This window comes from Mastigoproctus giganteus, chromosome 9 (assembly GCF_048544385.1).
Source record: "Mastigoproctus giganteus isolate SK-2022 chromosome 9, ASM4854438v1, whole genome shotgun sequence".
NCBI lineage: Eukaryota > Metazoa > Arthropoda > Arachnida > Uropygi > Thelyphonidae > Mastigoproctus > Mastigoproctus giganteus.
Window position 1 is genome coordinate 153560287 of NC_143583.1, and position 18655 is coordinate 153578941.

General features: G+C 36.4%; 1 protein-coding gene across 1 annotated transcript in view; it reads left to right on the plus strand.

Moving 5' to 3' along the window:
- fab1 (1-phosphatidylinositol 3-phosphate 5-kinase fab1) overlaps positions 1 to 18655 on the plus strand; it is an 809612-nt gene that overhangs the window by 19002 nt on the left and 771955 nt on the right. The window contains exon 3 of the mRNA XM_090380831.1: positions 13764 to 14074. Coding sequence (XP_090236957.1) covers positions 13764 to 14074 — 311 coding nt within the window. The remainder of the gene's footprint in view (positions 1 to 13763; positions 14075 to 18655) is intronic.

Below are 18655 nucleotides of genomic sequence, written 5' to 3' on the forward strand. Positions count from 1 at the left end.
CCAATAAGAAAGTATGGATTACAAGAGAACATCAAGCCATCCACCTGAAATTTCTGATCTCAATGAAAATGTAAAAATATGCTTTCTTCCATCAAACACAATGTCTCTCTTACAACCTATCGATCAAGGCATATTATATGCAGCAAACTTTTTCTAAAACAATTGAAGCTTCAACAGTAGTGGATCGTCATCTTTACAATTTTATAACATCGGGATTTCGATTGAAAATATATCTGCATCTTGGCTTGGTCAGGCCACACCTAAAGTACTGTGTACAGGGTCTGGAGGCCTCATTTTAGGAAGGATGTAGGGTTGCTAGAATGAGTACAAAGAAGGGCAACAAGATTGATGAGGGGAACAAAGGGGTGCTCTTACCAAGAAAGGCTTCAGTTCTGCAAATTGCAGCGCCTGGAAAGTAGGCACCTGTGAGGTGATCTGATTGAGGCATATAAGGCCTTGAATAGGTTGAGCAAGCTGAATGCTGATGGGATTCTTCCTCTTGTTCAGATTAAGAACCTGATGGGGCATAGTTTCAAATTGAGGAAAGACAGTTGTAGAATAGATGTGCGGAAATTTGCTTTTAGCCAGCAGGTAGTTGATTGGTGGAACAGACTTCCATCTTTTGTTGTGGAAGTTGATAGCCTGAATAAATTTAAGGCTCAGCTGGACAGGCATTTGGAACGAATGGGAGGGTTTTTTTTTTTTTTTTTTTGGCTGATGCAGCATAAGCATGCTTTCTTGCATCGTATACCTCTGCTAATGCTAAATCACTGCCAAATGACATGCATTCTGTTTGGCAGCATGTTTTGCCCCATTTGGCAATGCTTTTTCTGGTTTTGATTTGCAAGTTCAAACAATTGCTGAAGACATTGTGAAGGTTGGAAAAGACTTTGGATTTGAAACTTTGCACATCGCCAATGTACATGACTGTATTGACTCATATGAAAATGAGTTAGACGATTTAACTCTCCTTGAAATTGATGAGAAAACTGCATATGAAGAAGAAAACAATTCTGAAGTGGATAACACGGAAGTGGCACCAAAGAATTTTCAACAGAAGAATTGCAGAAAGTTTTCTGGGGGTTGACATGGCCCGTCAGGCAATTACGATTGGAGAACCAAATGTTGAACGTAGCATCAAGGTACAGCAAATTTTACATGAGATTCGATGCTACAAAGATTTCTACGCCGAGAAATAGAAGAAACGTCACCAGACTTCATTATTGAAATACCTAAATAAATAATAAAGCTTTTTCACATCTCCCATGATGTTACCTTTTCATTAATAAAATTTTTGCAATATTTTTTATTTCAAATCCTTTTAATTGGCAATTCAGCACAAATTGTTTATAGATTTATTATAATTTGTTTGTAGACTGTTTCTCTGATACGTATTCAATTAAAACCCATTATAATTATACCTCACTCAGCATGGTTTCACATGACATGGAACAGTTTTGGTACCAATTATCAGTGTTATGTGGGGTATTGCTGTATATGATATCAAAATTATTTTTTGCATCCCGTTCCTGTGTGACCCGTAATATCCAATCAAATTGGTCGGACAAGACTTCCCCTTAACAAACTCATTCTGTGCTTGAACTATTATTAAGTCTTGTCTAGGTGATCCTGCATCACTTCTTTAACCAGTGACTCCATTATTTTCCCCGGAACAGAAGTTAAACTAACAGGTCTATAATTATTTGTGTCACCTTTTGAACCCCCTTTGTGAATTGGGGATACATTTGCACATCGCCAGTCCATGGGGACCTCTCCTGAATCTAAGGATTCTTTTATAATTATGGTTAAGGATTTGCTAACTTTCCTTGCTACCTCCTTCAATATAACTGGATAGATTCCATCTGCCCCAGGTGCCTTTTTTTTATGTTTAGTCGAACCACCAACATCAAATGGACCAATCTGATTCATCCCTTTCCTTCTAGAGTTTACATAAGTAAAGACGTCTTTGTTGTTTTTCTTTGCATCTTTTGCCAAGGATTTCTTGTAATCAGCCTTTGCTTGCCTAACCTCCTTTGTGACTTGATTACAGACTAGCTTATATCTGACATAGGCTTCTGTGTCACTTGCATTTATATGCATCCCACGCATTTTTCTTCTCTGCCACGAGCCTCATTAGTTCATTTGACATCCATTTAGGTTTAAATCTTGAACAGTATTTCTTAGTTGGTATGAAAACCCTAGTATCAGAAAAGCAAGCCTTCAATCCTTGAAGGCTTGCCATTTAGAATTTGCTGTTTTAACATCATCGGTTGATCACACTGTATAGAATTTAAAAACTATCTGAGACTACTGTAGTCACCTTTACGAAACAAAAACCCTTTCCTTTATCCTTGATGGTTACATCTTCCTTCCTTCTAGAGTTTACGTATGTAAATTCTAGAAGGATGGGGATCAATCAGATTGGTCCACTTAACATAGATGGTTCGACTATTAATGATCTTTCTCAAGTAGCTGATAAACTGAATGAGTATTTTGCATCTATATTCACACATGAGGAGTTATTCAAGGAGAGGAATGCCAGAGGTGTATCAAACTCTAACAGGCAGCTAAGTGATTTTGTAATAACTGAGAGCAAAGTGGAGGAGAAATTGTTGAAATTATCCATTTGTAGTCGTCTCCGTAGGCAGGAGCAGCAGTGCGTAGCACACGCTTCTTGATTAGACCGCGGTTTGAGCCCGTGACCACCAAATATGGAAGATGCAGAAAGGTCAGGGAATGACCACCGCATATTCTCGGAGCAATATGGCCTTAGTTGCTAATGCTCCTAAAAACCAAATAACAACAAAATAACAACAACATCCATTTGTATAAGGCAATGGTCAGGCCACACTTTGAGTACTATGTACAGGTATGGAGGGCTAATTTAAGATCATCATTTAAGATGATCTTAAATCAGAGAAGGGCAACAAGTTTGGTGATAGGAACAAAGGGGTGCACTTACAAAGAAAGGCTTAAGTTCTGCAAGTTGCAGCATCTGGAGACTAGGCACCTGCGATTTGATCTGATTGAGGTGTATAAGGCCTTGAATGGTTTGAGTAGGCTCAGTGCTGACAGGATACTTCCACTTCCTCAGATTAAGAACCTGAGGGGGGGGCATAGATTCAAATTGAGGAAAGACTGTTGTAGAATAGATGTGTGGAAGTTTGCCTTTAGGCAGCGGGTAGTTGATTGCTGAAACAGACTTCCATCTGCTGTTGTGGAAGTTGATAGCTTAAATAAATTTAAGGCTGAACTAGACAAACATTTGAAATGATAGGATGGATGAAATGGGAAGGTTTTTTTTTTTTTTTTTTTTTTTGACTGTTGCTGTATAAGCTTGCTTTCTTGCATCATGTGCCTTAACTAATGGTAATGCTAATCTTTAAGTAAATCCCCCATCAGCATGCTATGATCACTGCCACCTAGTGGTTCCTTTATCTGCAAATTCTTAATGCATGAATAATCGCTGCTGATAATCAGATCAAGTGTATTACTCCATCTGATTGCCCCCCGAACATGTTGCTGTAGAAAACAATCCTCCAGTAAATCCAGAAAAGTCTTGCTAGTGTGCAAGTGACCAACCCACAAGTTCCCGTCAATATCTGGAAAGTTAAAATCCCTCATTACAAGACATTTTGATTTACTGGTCCACTCTATTTCTCTGCACAATTGTTCTTTGTACTCATCAGAGTCATTAGGCCTATTACACACTCCTACTCTTATTTTCTCTTTCCCAGTGCTTATGTCACACCAACGTTGAGTCAGTTTGGTGTGCTTATGTCACACCAAACTGACTTAACATTGCACTGTCCGCCAATATCAACTGGATGCATTTCCTTAGATTTTGTGTTTCTTAACTAACTGTGTAACTCCTCCTCCCTTCCTACCCTGTCTGTCCTTTCTGCACACATTGTACTTCCCAAATTCCGGTTCTGCCCTGCTTATATTAGATTGTTATCATTTGGTGTTTAATGCATATTTATGTTATACAGTACTTTATAAAGTTTATAGACTAATAGAAAAAGAGGGAATGTAGTTGTTTTGGAGAATGCCTTTTGGTAGTTAGTTTTATTTGATTTTAGTATTATTATTATCAATTCCCACCTGTTGTAAGGAAGCCTATGGCTTATGTTACACAAGCCAAAAAGAAAAAAAAAAGAATAAAATAATAATAAGAAGAAAATGAAAAAATATATATATATATTATTTAATAAAATAAAATTAAATAGACAGTGTATACATTTCCCCTCCCCTTGTAGGTAACTGTCCAGCTGACCTTTGAATTTCTCCAAACTGTCAGCCTCTACCACCTATGTAGGTAACATATTCCAGTAATTTATAATCTAGGTCTCTCTCTCTCTCTCTCTCTCTCTCTCTCTCTGTGTATGAACTGTAATTTATTACTGAAATCAGTATGTTCATATCTCATAGAAAAATGAAACTGATATCAAAATGAGCTTTTTTTTTTTTTTTTTTCCATTCTATTATTTAGTAAATCATTTGTGCTCTTAATGCTTTTTGCAGCAACCTTGTTTATTAAATTTTAAGTAAGGTGCCAGAATAATGTGACTCATTGCTGCTGTTTCAAATATATTATGGTTAATTTGTGACAAAATGTCAAATCCCAGATTAGTCTTAACTTATTAGTATTAGCAATGGACACACGGTGCAAGGAAGCCTATGGCTTATACTGCACCAGCCAAAAAAATAAAATAAATAATAATAAAAAAAAATAAATAACAAAAAAAAAATAAATAAAATGATAAGAATAAAAAAAAATAATAATAATTAATAAATAAGATAAAGGGAATGGACAACCTATGCATTTCCCTCCTCCCTTAGGTAATTATCCAGCTGACCTTTGAATTTCCCCAGACTGTCAGCCTCTACCATCCATGTAGGCTACTTATTCCAGTAATTTATAACTCGCTGGCTAAAATAAAACTTCCTTCTTGCAATCCAGTCTAAACATCTCCCCCCCTCCCCCGTAACTTGAAATTATGGCCCCCTAGTTCTAGAATCGTTTATAACCGTGACATTTTCTTACTCATTCATTTTACTTATGCCTCTCAGAGCCTTAAACACCTCAGTCAAGTCTCCTCTAAGATGCCTAGAGGTAGTACAGTATTGGCTGTTAAGAACAGAGCATCAGAAACAATTATAAGGCATAAATGAACAATCTTTGAATTTAATTATACACTCGATTCCAGTTAATTGGGACACATCGAGACAGATCACTTTTGCCCAATTAAGCGAAATTTTAATGAGCTGAAAAGCACATTCTAACAGAGGCAAAAAGGTATGAATAAAATAAAGGTAATGTGGCATTTAAAGAAAGCACATTGTATTTAAGTTATATTACATTTATTTAAAAATAACTCAAGCTAAAAGCAAACAAAATGTACGTATGTACATGTGTAAAATTAAGATACAGTACAGAATAATGTCCATGTCAAGCAAAGGTTACACATTACTTAAGGGTTCTTACTTTGAAAAAAATGACGAAGTGTACCCTGACGTGTTCTCTTTATGGACTGCAATTGAACAAAGTCGGCGCAGGTATCTAATGCTGATAAAGGACTGCCTTCATTGCCTTCCTGCATGAAATAGCATCTCAATTCAGTGATACATTTCCTTGCATCCTGGTTAGTCACTCACTTAGGTATATCATCTTCATCATTTTCTTGGTCTTTTGGTGTCTCTGAGTGTTTTGCCCCAATTTGTTCAATAATCGTTTCTTCATAATCTTCATTTTCATCGTGGCATTGAAGGTTATCATCAATCGTTAAAAATTCTTCACAATTTTGGACCTTTTGCAGTTCCAAAGCCATTTCATTTTCTGTACAGCTCATCGCGTCTGAATCACAATTAGTCGTGAAACCACATTTAGTAAAACAATTCCGAATTGTTTTGCTGCTTATTCCTCGCCAGCTATCGGCTATAAATTGTACATCTTTTAACATTGAAACTTTTGCACTAACTTCTATTGATTTCGAAGTTGATGTCAGCAGATTTTCCTCAATTGCTTCAAGGATGTGATTAACCAGCTTTCCGCGATAATAGGTCTTCAAATTTTTTATTATTCCCGCGTCTATAGGCTCTATCAGGGATGTGGTGTTAGGGGGTAAAAATTCCAGTTCAATATATTTTAAACCAGCTACATTAGAGTGTGCCCTGCAGTTGTCCAATATCACCAGAATTTTTCAGGACTTCCGTTGCAGTTCCTCGTCCCAGTTCATTAGCCATTCTGTAAAAATATATGTGGTCATCAACGCCTGCTTATTGGCATAATACGAAACTGGCAAACTGCCTATTGTAAGCCCCTTGAAACAACGAGGTTTAGCACTTTTACCAATAACCAAAAGTTTGAGTTTATCATTTCCTGACATGTTTGAGCAGCACAACACTGTTACACAATCCATTGCTTTCTTTGAACCAGACAGTGTTATGTGTTGATAGCTGAGGGAACCATCCGGCGTAGCTCGATAATACAGGCCTGTTTCATCGGCGTTGTAAAAGTCATCCCCACTAAATTTTTTATGCAACTCTGGCAGTTTTTCAGATTTCCATTGCTCAGCACTGTCCTTCTCGCCATGTGCTTTTTTATAACTAATGTCATGTCTACACTTCTATCGAGACAACCAACCATCTGTCACTTTGAAATTTATGTGACCTAGCTTTTTGGCCAACTCCTCTGACTTGGTTTTTAGCATAGGGCCGCTTACACGCACTCCTTGTTTAGATACAGTGGAAAACCATTGATTCAAAGCATCCTCAACGTCTGGATCTTCGCCTTCCCTCTTTCGCTTATGAGATGTTTTCTTTAAATCCACGCACAATGTCCACTCCTCTCTAAGTTTTTCTTGTTGCTGTAGCAGTTGTGAAATTGTAGATTTTGGCACCTTTATTATCTCCACTAGCTGACGATGCTGATGTTAGGAGGTTGACTTTTTATCTTGTCAAGAATAGCAGTTTTTTCTGAAAGCGACAAATCTTTACGTGGCATCTTGACAGGGGTCTTAAATGTATAGAAAAAAGGGGGGAAACCAAAATCAGTGCACTGTTTGGTACAGTTTTTAATCTATTCTAACCCACAAGATGTATACATATTTATACATCTTGTGGGTTAGTGTGATCATAAACAACTGCAAGCAAAATTTCTTCAGAATCCGATTACCATGGCACAGAACAAACATAAAACAACCACTCTCCAGCACGACTTCGCAATAACTGACTCTCGCTGCTGCCCACAAGTTCTCTTTGTTACGAGCCATCTAAATTAGTTTATTGTTCAATCACGACCTTCATTGCCCCAATTAAGCGGTGAGTTGGCTCAAATAAGCAGAACAAATTCAGGCTAAATATTTGTTTCTGTTCTTCAAATTTTGCCCCAAATAAGTGGCTGCCCCAATTAACCGGGTTCCCAATTAACTGGAATCCACTGTATGTATATTTATTTTCTGTTGAAATACAAACAAATGAAAGTTTCTTCACTGATATATAAACATCAGTGTATGGACACCATTTATTGAGTATTTACAACTAAATCTGGACGAGGTTTTCATGTGAAAAGAGCCTATCCAAGAGAAGCTAATCTGGAAATAGACTTCACAAATCAAAGCCCATTGGTCTGCAGAAGAAGAGGCTATGATCGCCTATGCCGTGGTGTCGCTGTGAATGACTTCGGATAACAACATTAACCAAATGTTGTTATCCGAAAAAAGGCTCCAGATGTTGTTTCTGCATCGCACAATAAATGCCATCAAAGGCAAGTATAAACAGCATAGCTACTCTTTGCTCCTTTCTTCCATCCCAAGGCTTCAAGATTTTCCAAAATTGAGCATACCTCCGAGGGAGCTTTAGCAATGAGGATGACACCAAAAGAGGTGTCTGGTTCCGCTGGGTTCAGAGGACTTGTGATGGCAGAAGCATTAGATTGGTACCTGGTGATAGATGATTTGGACCATTATATTGGGATCAATATTATTAATTCTGATATTGTGGTAAGACATCCGGGAAGGCAAGGTCAACAAACTGTGGATGGTGGTCATTATGTTTCTTCTCATAGATCAAAATGTAAGAAGGAATATGCAGATACCCAAAGAATGTATTTTAAGATTAGGAAAGGTGTGCATCAGAGCTGCAAACTGAACTGCACCCATTTTTCTGAACCGTGAACCAAACCAAAACCGCTGAACTGGTTTTTTTTCTGAACTGCGAACCGAACCAACATTTTTTGGAAAAGTGGTTTGGTTTTTGGTTCAAACATTTGACTACGGCCTATGGGTCAATGAAAATTTCTAAAATTTTCATGGGGAAATCCAGTGAGTAGGAAATCCTTCCTCTTTCTTTTTCCATTGTTCATGGCTAGTCTTCTAGAATGATTACTAAGAAGAAGACAAAAACATTGCATCGGATTAGCAGCCCATCTCAGGGGTAGGGAAAATTTTTTCCTCTTTGACCAAGAAATGAGTCACAGAGGGACTCCGTGGGCCACTGTTAATATGTTACAACATCTTGTGGAACTAAAACAATTTTTCATCGATTTATCTGTGTCCATAAAGGAATTGCATTTGTCAGCCAGTGTGGCAAAAGATTGAAAATATTATAGAAGTTTTGGAACCTGTTAGAGTAGCATGTGAAGTGCTGCAGTCAGAGCTACTCACAATGACTGATTTTTACTGCATGTAGATGAAATGTAAAATGGAAGTTAGAAAAATGGAAAATGAATTGTCATCTTTTTTGTTAACCTCTCTCATGCTACAAGAAGTAAATTTGATGGGAAACGAGACTTTTTTTTTAGCTTGCATGTATCTGGACCCCAGGTACCAAATATTACTAGTAATATCCAAAAACAGAAAGCTAAGGAACATTTATGTGACATTTATGATAGCTTGTGCCAGCTACAGTCTGTAGAAAAAATCCTGAAATGAAAAGTTCAGATGAAATTGCACATATTACTGTAATGGGTGAAACCACGGACGACATCAAAAAGCTGTTACAGGCAGTTCTCACTTTACGGTTTTTTTTTTTCAAGTATCAACAAAATCGAAAATATGAACATTAATTGCAAAAAAAGAATGTTAAACATTCATAAATACTGTATTTCAAACCACGTGCATAGCTATACAATACAGTGTACCCCGCTTTACGATATTAATCCGTTACCAATGTATCGCAAAAGTATCGTAATGTGAATCCAATAACACATTGTTTTTTGGTAATTCATTCCACGACTTCGGAAGTTCAAATTTTCGCTATATAACTCCCTAAAAGGTCGTTTTTATAGTGTAAATTGTATTAGTTACCAAATTCAAATCATTAAACGCACTACACTTTCATCGTTATCATATTTAACACCAGGGGCTCGCATCTGGTGAGTATGGACTTGGCACACCCAGGTCCTGAGCTGGATATCATCATTCTTCTTTTTCATGGTGATTCCCTTCTACTTCTCTCTCTCTCTCTCTCTCTCTCTCTCACTCAGGGTAATTCAGAATATTTTTGTTTTGGCTGGTGCAGCATAAGCCTCAGGCTTCCTTACACCATATGGCCAATAATATGTTATAAGAACCAATTTTTGAATGGCTTTGTGATATTTTTCTAAAGCACATTTCTGGAAGTCACAACCATAAAACAAAAACAATTTGCACTTTCCAGTTTATTGGACTTTTCTGCTGCAAACAATTATAAACGGGTAGTAAACTCAATGTTATTGCATTTGTGAAAATACCGATAGCTGGAATTGTGTGGGTTTTATGTTGTTATGGTGAAATGCATTTGCCCTTTACTGAAATCTTCAGTTGTATAAAAAACATAAATAAATTTTCATTTCTTTGGATAAATCAATCATTGTTTAAACATAAACTAATTAGCTACTAATTTCATTGGTAATAACGTAACCCCTGTTTTTAACATTGTCTATGGGAAATAAATTCCCGCTTTATGCGCGTGTACTAGGAACGAATTAACTAGTGAAGTCGAGAACTACCTGTATTTGAAAAAGAGACAGATAGTGGAAACAAAGAAATTCGACTTAATGGCTCATCTGAACAATTTTGATGATATCAAAAGGGTACCAACAAAAACAAGCATCTTAGGATATTGGAAAGCAAAAGAGCTTTATCAGCTAGCCAAAGTAATCTTCACAGTTCCTGCCACATAAGCAAGTGTAGAAAGATGCTTTTTGACATTAAAGATCATTTTGACTGATAAGAGGAGTTGTTTAGGCTCAAGGTTAATGGAGGACATTTTATTTTTAAAATTAAATAATTAATTTCAAATTATATATGTAATCTATGTTGTTTTTAAGATTTCATGGTCAATTTTCAAAGTAAAATTATTTTGATACATTAATTCCTTATGTCCATTATCTGAGTAACTGATAATATTTCGCTTGTAATTCATGTTTGTTTCTTCTGTTATTAAAGTTTTATTGTGATTATTTTCTGTGATTTTTTTTATATTATCTGGAAATATCTGCCTTATTTAGTATTATTAAATTATATTAAAAATTTTGTTTGAATAATTATTTTCTTTCCAAATTAAACGTTCTCTTGTTTATGAGTACTGAATACAAGAAGAGATTAATATTCAGAGTTAGTTTTGGTAATTTCTGCTCCTTTTTCAATCAGATTCAAAATGATTAACATGCGATTTTATTACTTATCAAATATATTATTAATATAATTTACTTTTATTTAAAATAAGATTTTATAGTAATATTTTATTATAATGTGATATTATTACTATCATTAATGAACTAAGAAACTATACGAATTATTTCAGATGATATATTTGACTGAACTGAACCAAGCCATTGGTCAAAATCACCTTTTGAACCAGACCGCAAACCGAACCACTTGAGAAATTTTTGAACCAAACCTGTCCAAAATTTTGGTGCTTTGCAGCTCTGGTGTGCATGTAATATACTGGATCCAACTAATATTGTTGGGAGTGCATTTGAACCTAAGGTCTTATTGGACTTTTGGGAGATCTTTTGTACCGAGCCTGAAGGTGTGGACCTGTGACTCAGTGAGTTTTGGGACCTGTGATGAGGATGAAGATATTATGTTGGCTATTTATAAGCCTATTGTGCCATCAGAGCTTCAAAATTCGTTCCCTGCAGTAAATACTAGTCCGGGACCTGATGGTGTTCCAGCCTTATACTTGAGGAATGTGCCTGTTAAGGTGTTGCTGGATGTGTTTCATGTTTTCTTGTGGCTTGATGAAGTTCCTAGATCCCTATGTTCTGCTCACACAATATTTATCCCTAAAAAGAGAGTCAAAGGAACCTTCAAATTATTGGCCAAAAACTGTGTGCATACCATAAGATGTTGGTGAAGAGGTTGATGAAGGTGGTTAGGATTGATCCTAGGCAGAAGGCTTTTATCCCACTTGATGAAATTACGGAAAATGACTTCTTGTTGCAGTCCCGTATTACACATTCTAGAACTAAATTTAAAAGACTGCATCTAGCTGCACTGGATTTACAGAAAGCGTTTGATAAAGTTTCATACTTTTCTATTTTAGAAGCGCTAAAGAAGCATAAATTTCCAGTATCATTTGCTGAATATATACGAAGACTACAAGAGACTTGTTCTCCTACTATCAAGTTCCTTGGGGAGAGTAGAGCTGTGTTTCCGAAGAGAGGTGTCAGAAAGGGAGATCCCCTATCTCCATTATTGTTTAGTTTAGTAATTGATGTTTTATTTGCAAATTTTCCCTATTATATTGGGTTTCAAATGGATGTGTATAAAGTTAACGGTTTGCCTTTCACTGATGACCTTATATTGGTTGCATCAACCTCTACAGGCCTTCAGACCCTTTTGGATAGATCGAATCAGTTTTTTGTGAAGAGAGGTTTGATGGTGAATATCAAAATGTCATGGACGCTCTTTCTGGTACATTCCGATAGAGACAAGAAAATCAAAGTTGAGTTCTGTAGATTTCTGGTAGGAAATGAGACCCTACTGGCTAGGTAGGTGGATATGCTGTGGAAGTATTTGGGTATTGAGTTTACTCCCATGGGAAGGACCACTGCTGGTGCTGCTTAAACATGTACCACTCAAGCCCCAGCAGAGACTGTTCATCCTACAGACATATTTGTTACCTAGGTTGTATCATTACCTGGTCCTTGGTAGGGTGACAGCTGCTAAGTTAAATAGCTTAGACATCCAGGTGAGATTGGCTATTAAGCAGTGGCTAAGATTGCCCCATGATGTACCTACGGTGGCACATTACCATGCAGATATTGTGGATGGTGACCTTGGGGTGCCATCTTATAATGTTGATTATTCCCCTTATGAAAAAGAAATGTTTTAAGGCTCTGCAGTACTCTTCTTCTGATATGAAAGGTCCTGATATGACTGGTTCCCAGTGGTATCAGAGGGAGCTTCAGAGTATTAAGAAACTATTAGTGGATGAATCAATGTGTTTGGAGTCTAAAGAATCTGTGAAGGGGTGCTGGAGCTGTCTTTTAACTCCTCCTTTCATGGCTTGAGCTTGAAGGAATCTGCCAAGGTGTGTTCTCAACAATACTAGGTTGCTGTCAGATAATGAATTTATTGAGCTTGTGAAAACAAGAATTAATGCCCTATCCACCCTCTCTAGGACGTCAAGAGGAAGGACCCAACATAGGGATTATAAGGCAGGGTGTTTGTCAGTGGGGACCGACCCTCGCCCATGTTGCACTTCATTGCCAGGGGCGCATCCGTAGCCAGGTGGGCAGGAGCAGCAATGCGTAGCACACGCTTCTTGATTAGACCGGGGTTCGAGTCTGTGAGCAACCAAATATGAAGGATGCAGAAAGGTCAGGGAATGACCACCGCATATCCCCGGAGCAATATGGCCTTAGTTGCTAATGCTCCTAAAAACAAAAATAACAACAACAACAACAATAACTTCGTTGCCACCACACACATGGGGTGAGAGTTAGGAGACATGACGCAGTGGTTAACATTGTTGGGGATTGGCTCAGCCACAAAGGCTGGTCGGTTCAAAAGGAACCAAGGTTTAATATGGTAGAAGGTGTTCAGAAACCCGATCTTCTATGTGTGAAAGATGGCTTGGTATTCCTTTTAGATGCTCAAGTCATTGGATTGGGGAGCAATTTAGAGGTCTGTCATAGACTTAAGAAAAATAAATATGATCTTAAGGGTCAGATTAACCAGCAAATAGGGATTTTGCTTGTTGTTTTATCCATTACTGTTAATTTTAGAGGGGTGTGGGACCTTAGTCACATTCCTTAAAGCTATGGGTCTTTGAAAATTATCCACTGGTGAACCTAGAAACAGCTGTGTAATGTTGATTAACCATTTATACACTATCTTGTACTGGACATTGTGAGGTTACCATGAACCCTTAAACATGGGAAATTTAATAAAAAAAATTGTATTTGGCTGTGAAGAACAAAGCATCAGAAGCATATTATAAAACACAAATGAACAATCTTTGAATTTTATATATATATATATATATATATATTATATATATTTTTTTCTGTTAAAATACAAACAAATGAAAGTTTCTTCACTGATATATAAACATCAGTGTAGGTACACCTTTTATTAGGCATACCTTATAGTGTGTTGGTACACCCTTTTTGAGGCAAACCTAATAATTTTGTGACCACTTTATTTGGTACACCTACCTAATAGTGAGTAGGTCCCCTTTTATCCAGTGGTGTGCTGGAGCCGGCTCACTCAATAAAAGTTTTATTATTGCAAAATTACATTAATTTTTATATTTCTTTTACCACATAGAGGAAATTCCTCCATCATTGGAAGTACCACCTTCTTCATCACCTCCTTCTCTTCATGCATCATTGGAAGAAAAATTAGTATGTAGAAATCAAGCAAAAGACAAATTTTCTCAGGTTTTTTCATCTCATGAACATTATCAAGAGAAAGATCCTTTAGAAGGAAAAGTGGATGCTTGTGGTAGTAATTATCAAACACCTCAAATACTTTTGCCTCCAGATATTAATGTTGATCAAGATATAGACATTTTATATAGAAGAAGTATGACTAGTGTATTAAAGAGAATAGCAAATCTTCTTGATAGAAAAGATTCAGTAAGTAACCTTGAGTTATATTTATATAAAATTGATAATTTTAAGATCCAATATGAGAAGAAATTCCAGGACTGAATTTTTATTTAAACAAATATGATATTTGCAGACTTTTTTAAAATGATGATTTTGGCTAGTTACACATTTTCCCTTTTGGTTATATAATTGCAAAAAAAACTTCACAGTGTATTTTTGAAAGTTTCTTTATTGTATTCATTCCTGATATAATTTCTGCTTCACCTGAAAATAATTGTCTCTGAGTTAAATAACTTTAGTTTCTGCAATTCAGGTCAAGGTTGATGACTGCCCTGAATTGCAGAAAACATGTTTGTCATTCATTAGTGGGTAAGGTTTCCTTTCCATGCCTTTTGCATCCTCAGTGATGTCAGTCTAATTTTTTAAGCACTTATAACATTCAGATACCCTAGCCTTGATAAAGCTTTTACATTGTATTCTTCAGTAATCATTTCTATGATCTCTGTGGCTGTATTCTTCAATAAAAAGCAAAATTGTGTGGAAAGCTTTTGTTCAACACAAAACTTACCAACAAAAACAGATAAAAATAACCTTTGTGTATGGGCAACCAAAATTCCATCTACTGTAAAAATTCAAGATATTCTATGCTATAAAATAAAATAAATTTTTCTTATTCAGTATTCAGATATTTTTAACAATTAAAGTCCTTTTAATCCTACCTTGTGTTTAAGGATGTTCCATTTGCCTCTTCCACACTATTTCTGCAGTATAATTTCATTTTCATCAATAACTGAAAATTAAATTATATTGTAAAACTTGATTGTGCTAATTTTAAACAGAAATGTGGATTGTTGTAGAATTTAGCTGTACACTTGTTACCTTTTGATTAATACGCTCTCCTAAGTTAGAACATTATTACTAGTCATATAGCACTATGGATAGGAATTATTTGGCTAACTAATCCTTTTAGGGTCATGCCAGTGCACTTTGATGCAGTGGATTACTGCCAAATTCAAGCTTTTACTGAAATAATGAATATTTCAGTCAGTCAGTCAGTCCAAAAGCTGACCCCAAAATAGAAAAGTCCAGATGCTGGAACAAGTTGAAAAAATCTGATGGGAGCATTGGTCAGCCTCATCTGAAGGTCAAGTAACCAAAAGCATTCATTCCGAGGGTCCCAGCAGGCATTGCAAAGTACAGCATTGAAATGGTGACAGTGCAGGAGAAAATAATGCTTGTGTTGTGGCTATGGGATGTCAAATCTCCAGTGACTGTAATGATATGTTTTCCACAAGAATTCCAGAAAGAAATTAACTAGCAAATCCTAGCAAAGAAATTAAACCTTTGGTTTTGCCATAATACTTTTCTGGCATTCTTTCCTGACTGGGCACATTTCATTAAATGTGAAATTACATGAACTTTGTGTCTCAGATTCTGATACCTGTCTTTGTGGAGAACCTCAGAAATGGTCACAAGTACTTTATTACTGCAATCACTATGAAAATATCAGATTACCCTTGCTGCTGGATTCCAGAGTCTTAGGCCCAGCTCAAGAGTGCAATTAATTGAAAATATATTTACTTTCACTATATTCAATGATAGCCACAAAAATTTGTCAAAGTACTCAACAACATAATGCATAGCCTCAGTGCACAGGTCCTATTGGCAGCTTTCCTTCAGAAGTGGCCACCTAAACTCTCTCCATGTTTTTTTTTTTTTTTTTTGTTCTGTGGCAATCCTCCTTGCACCAGGCTGATCTCTGCCCTTCTGATTTTTTTTTTTTTTTTTTTGATTAATGTGGAAGCCATAGCTGGTCACATTCACATAAAGTTGGATTGAGATTTATGTAGAATAATTCTGTTCAAAAGGATGTCTAATGGAAGAAAGCATAAGAGAGAGAGAGAGAGAGAGAGAGAGATAGAGAGAGAGAGAGAGAGAGAGAGAGAGAGAGAGAGAGAGAGAGAGTGTGTGTGTATTCACACGAAGAATCAGCTTTTTAAATTATGTACAAATTTAGTCGTTCATCAGGCAAAGCATTAAATTTCATGTACAATGTAAATATTGTAAAGTGTACATATATAGTACCTGAATATAATTGTAAATAGTGTTCTGTAAATATTGTATGCATTTGAGATATCATTGCATTTATCTTTAAACTTTTTGTTCTAAATAAATAGATGAACGAGAGTATAATGTGAATTGGAATATCATCGGTTTGGCTGAAACGAGAAGAAGAAATGAATCACTTATAAGTTTATCAAGTGGAAATCTGCTGTACACCAATGGAAACAGTGAAAGGAGTGAAAGTGGAGTTGGGTTTCTGGTCCATAAAGATTTTAAAAACAACATTTTGGAATTCAATAGTACATCACCAAGGGTGTCAAGACTAATACTCAAGATTTCTAAGAGGTACAAGCTAAAGATTATAATGATTTATGCACCAACATCGAGCCATGATGATGAAGAGGTTGAAGAAATGTACACCGAAATTGAGAGTCTTCTAGATGAGCAGAAAACCCACTACACTATTATTATGGGGGACTTTAATGCTAAGGTTGGAAAAAGGCAAAACAGGGCAGAAAGAGGAACTATAGGAAATTTTGGAATTGGTGAAAGAAATAAAAGAGGTGAAAGACTTGTGGAATTTGCAGAATCTCAAGGACTGTCAGTAATGAACACTTTTTTCAAGAAAAGGGTGAACAGAAAGTGGACATGGAAGAGTCCAAATGGATTAGCAACTAATAAAATCAACTTCATCCTCACTAACAGAAGATATATTGTGAATGATGTTACCGTCCTGAATAAGGTAAATGTTGGAAGTGATCACAGAATGGTAAGATGTCCACTTGATATAGATGTAGGAAAGGAAAGGAAAAAACTGACTCGAGTAAATAATACAAAGGTCTTTGAGATAACAGAGGAGGAGAAAAAGCAGTATGTACTGGAACTTAAGAACAAGGTTGAGCTTCTGCAGACTGCTCAGGACCAAGATATCGATGAGGAATATTACAACTTTCTGAAAGTGATAAAGCCCAAGAAACCTATAGGGAAAAAGAAATCCAAAGAAGAAAAAATTAGTCAAGAAACACTTGTTATGATGAACCGAAGGCGACAAATGAAGAGCACAATAAACAATGACAAGGACAAAATTGAGTATACTGAGTTATGCAAAGCCATTAGAAAGAGACTCAGAGAGGACATAAGAAGATTTAATACAAGAAAAGTAGAACAAGCTAAGGGAAAACAAAGGATTTAAATCAGCAGCCATGAGCAGTAATACAGAAAGACAAATGATACTGAAACTGAAGAATAGTGATGGTGTACTTATAAATAGCAGAGAAGTCATAATTCAAATAGCAGAAGACTACTATAGAGAATTATACAAGGAGCGAGGGAATGATACCAGCAGTGGGGAAGATGGATTGCAAAGTAGCAACACATACGACATACCCGATATTCTTCCTGATGAGATAGAACATGCATTGAAGAAAACGAAGAATCGGAAAGCCCCGGGGGAAGATGAAGTTACTGTAGAGTTGTTAAAATTGGGAGGAAGACACATGACACAAAAACTGGCAAGGCTCTTAACAAAGTGCATTAGAAAAGGTATGACACCTAAGCAGTGGAATAATGCAATCATAGTTTTGCTGCATAAGAAAGGAGATAAATCAGAAATTGGAAGTTATAGACCAATTAGCTTGTTATCCCACATCTACAAGTTGTTCTCAAGGGTCATTACTAACAGATTAGAAAGAATACTTGATGAGAATCAACCGAAAGAGCAAGCTGGCTTTAGGACAAGATTCTCAACTATGGATCACCTTCACGTAATATCACAGCTAATGGAGAAAGCAAATGAATATAAAACACCATTATGCCTGGCATTTGTGGTTATGAAAAGGCATTTGACTCCATACAGCATAAGGCAATGTTTCGAGCACTGGAAAGACAAGGCGTAGATACCACATATATTATGATTTTGAAGAAAATATATGAGAGTGCTACCTCCTTTATTAGACTAGACAAAGACAGTAGCAAATTTAAAATCGAGAAAGGAGTTCGACAAGGAGACACAATATCTCCGAAGCTGTTTACTGCTGCCCTTGAGGAAGCTTTCAGAAGATTAGACTGGTCGAAGAAAGGAGTCAATGTGAACGGAGAGTACCTAAACCATGTGGTTATAAGCCACAATCCCAAAGAATTAGAGGAAAATCTTAATCAGTTATGCACAGTTAGTAAGGATTTTGGACTAAAGATGAATATGGCTAAAACAAAAGTAATGATGAACAAGTATGCCACGGAAAGGGAAATAATGATTGAAGGAGCAGTAATTGAAAAGGTGGAGTCATATACTTATCTGGGACAAATTATTAGCTGTAATAATGATAAATGGCTGGAAGTCAAGAAAAGAATAAATTTTGGATGGGTAGCATTCAGGAAATATAGTCACATACTGAAGAGCAATATCCCAGTTTGTCTGAAATGTAAAATAATGAATCAATGTATACTCCCCACCATGACTTATGGAAGTGAAACTTGGGCATTCACCAAAAGAATGGAAGAGAAGCTGAGAACTACACAGCGAAGAATGGAATGAATTATATTGGG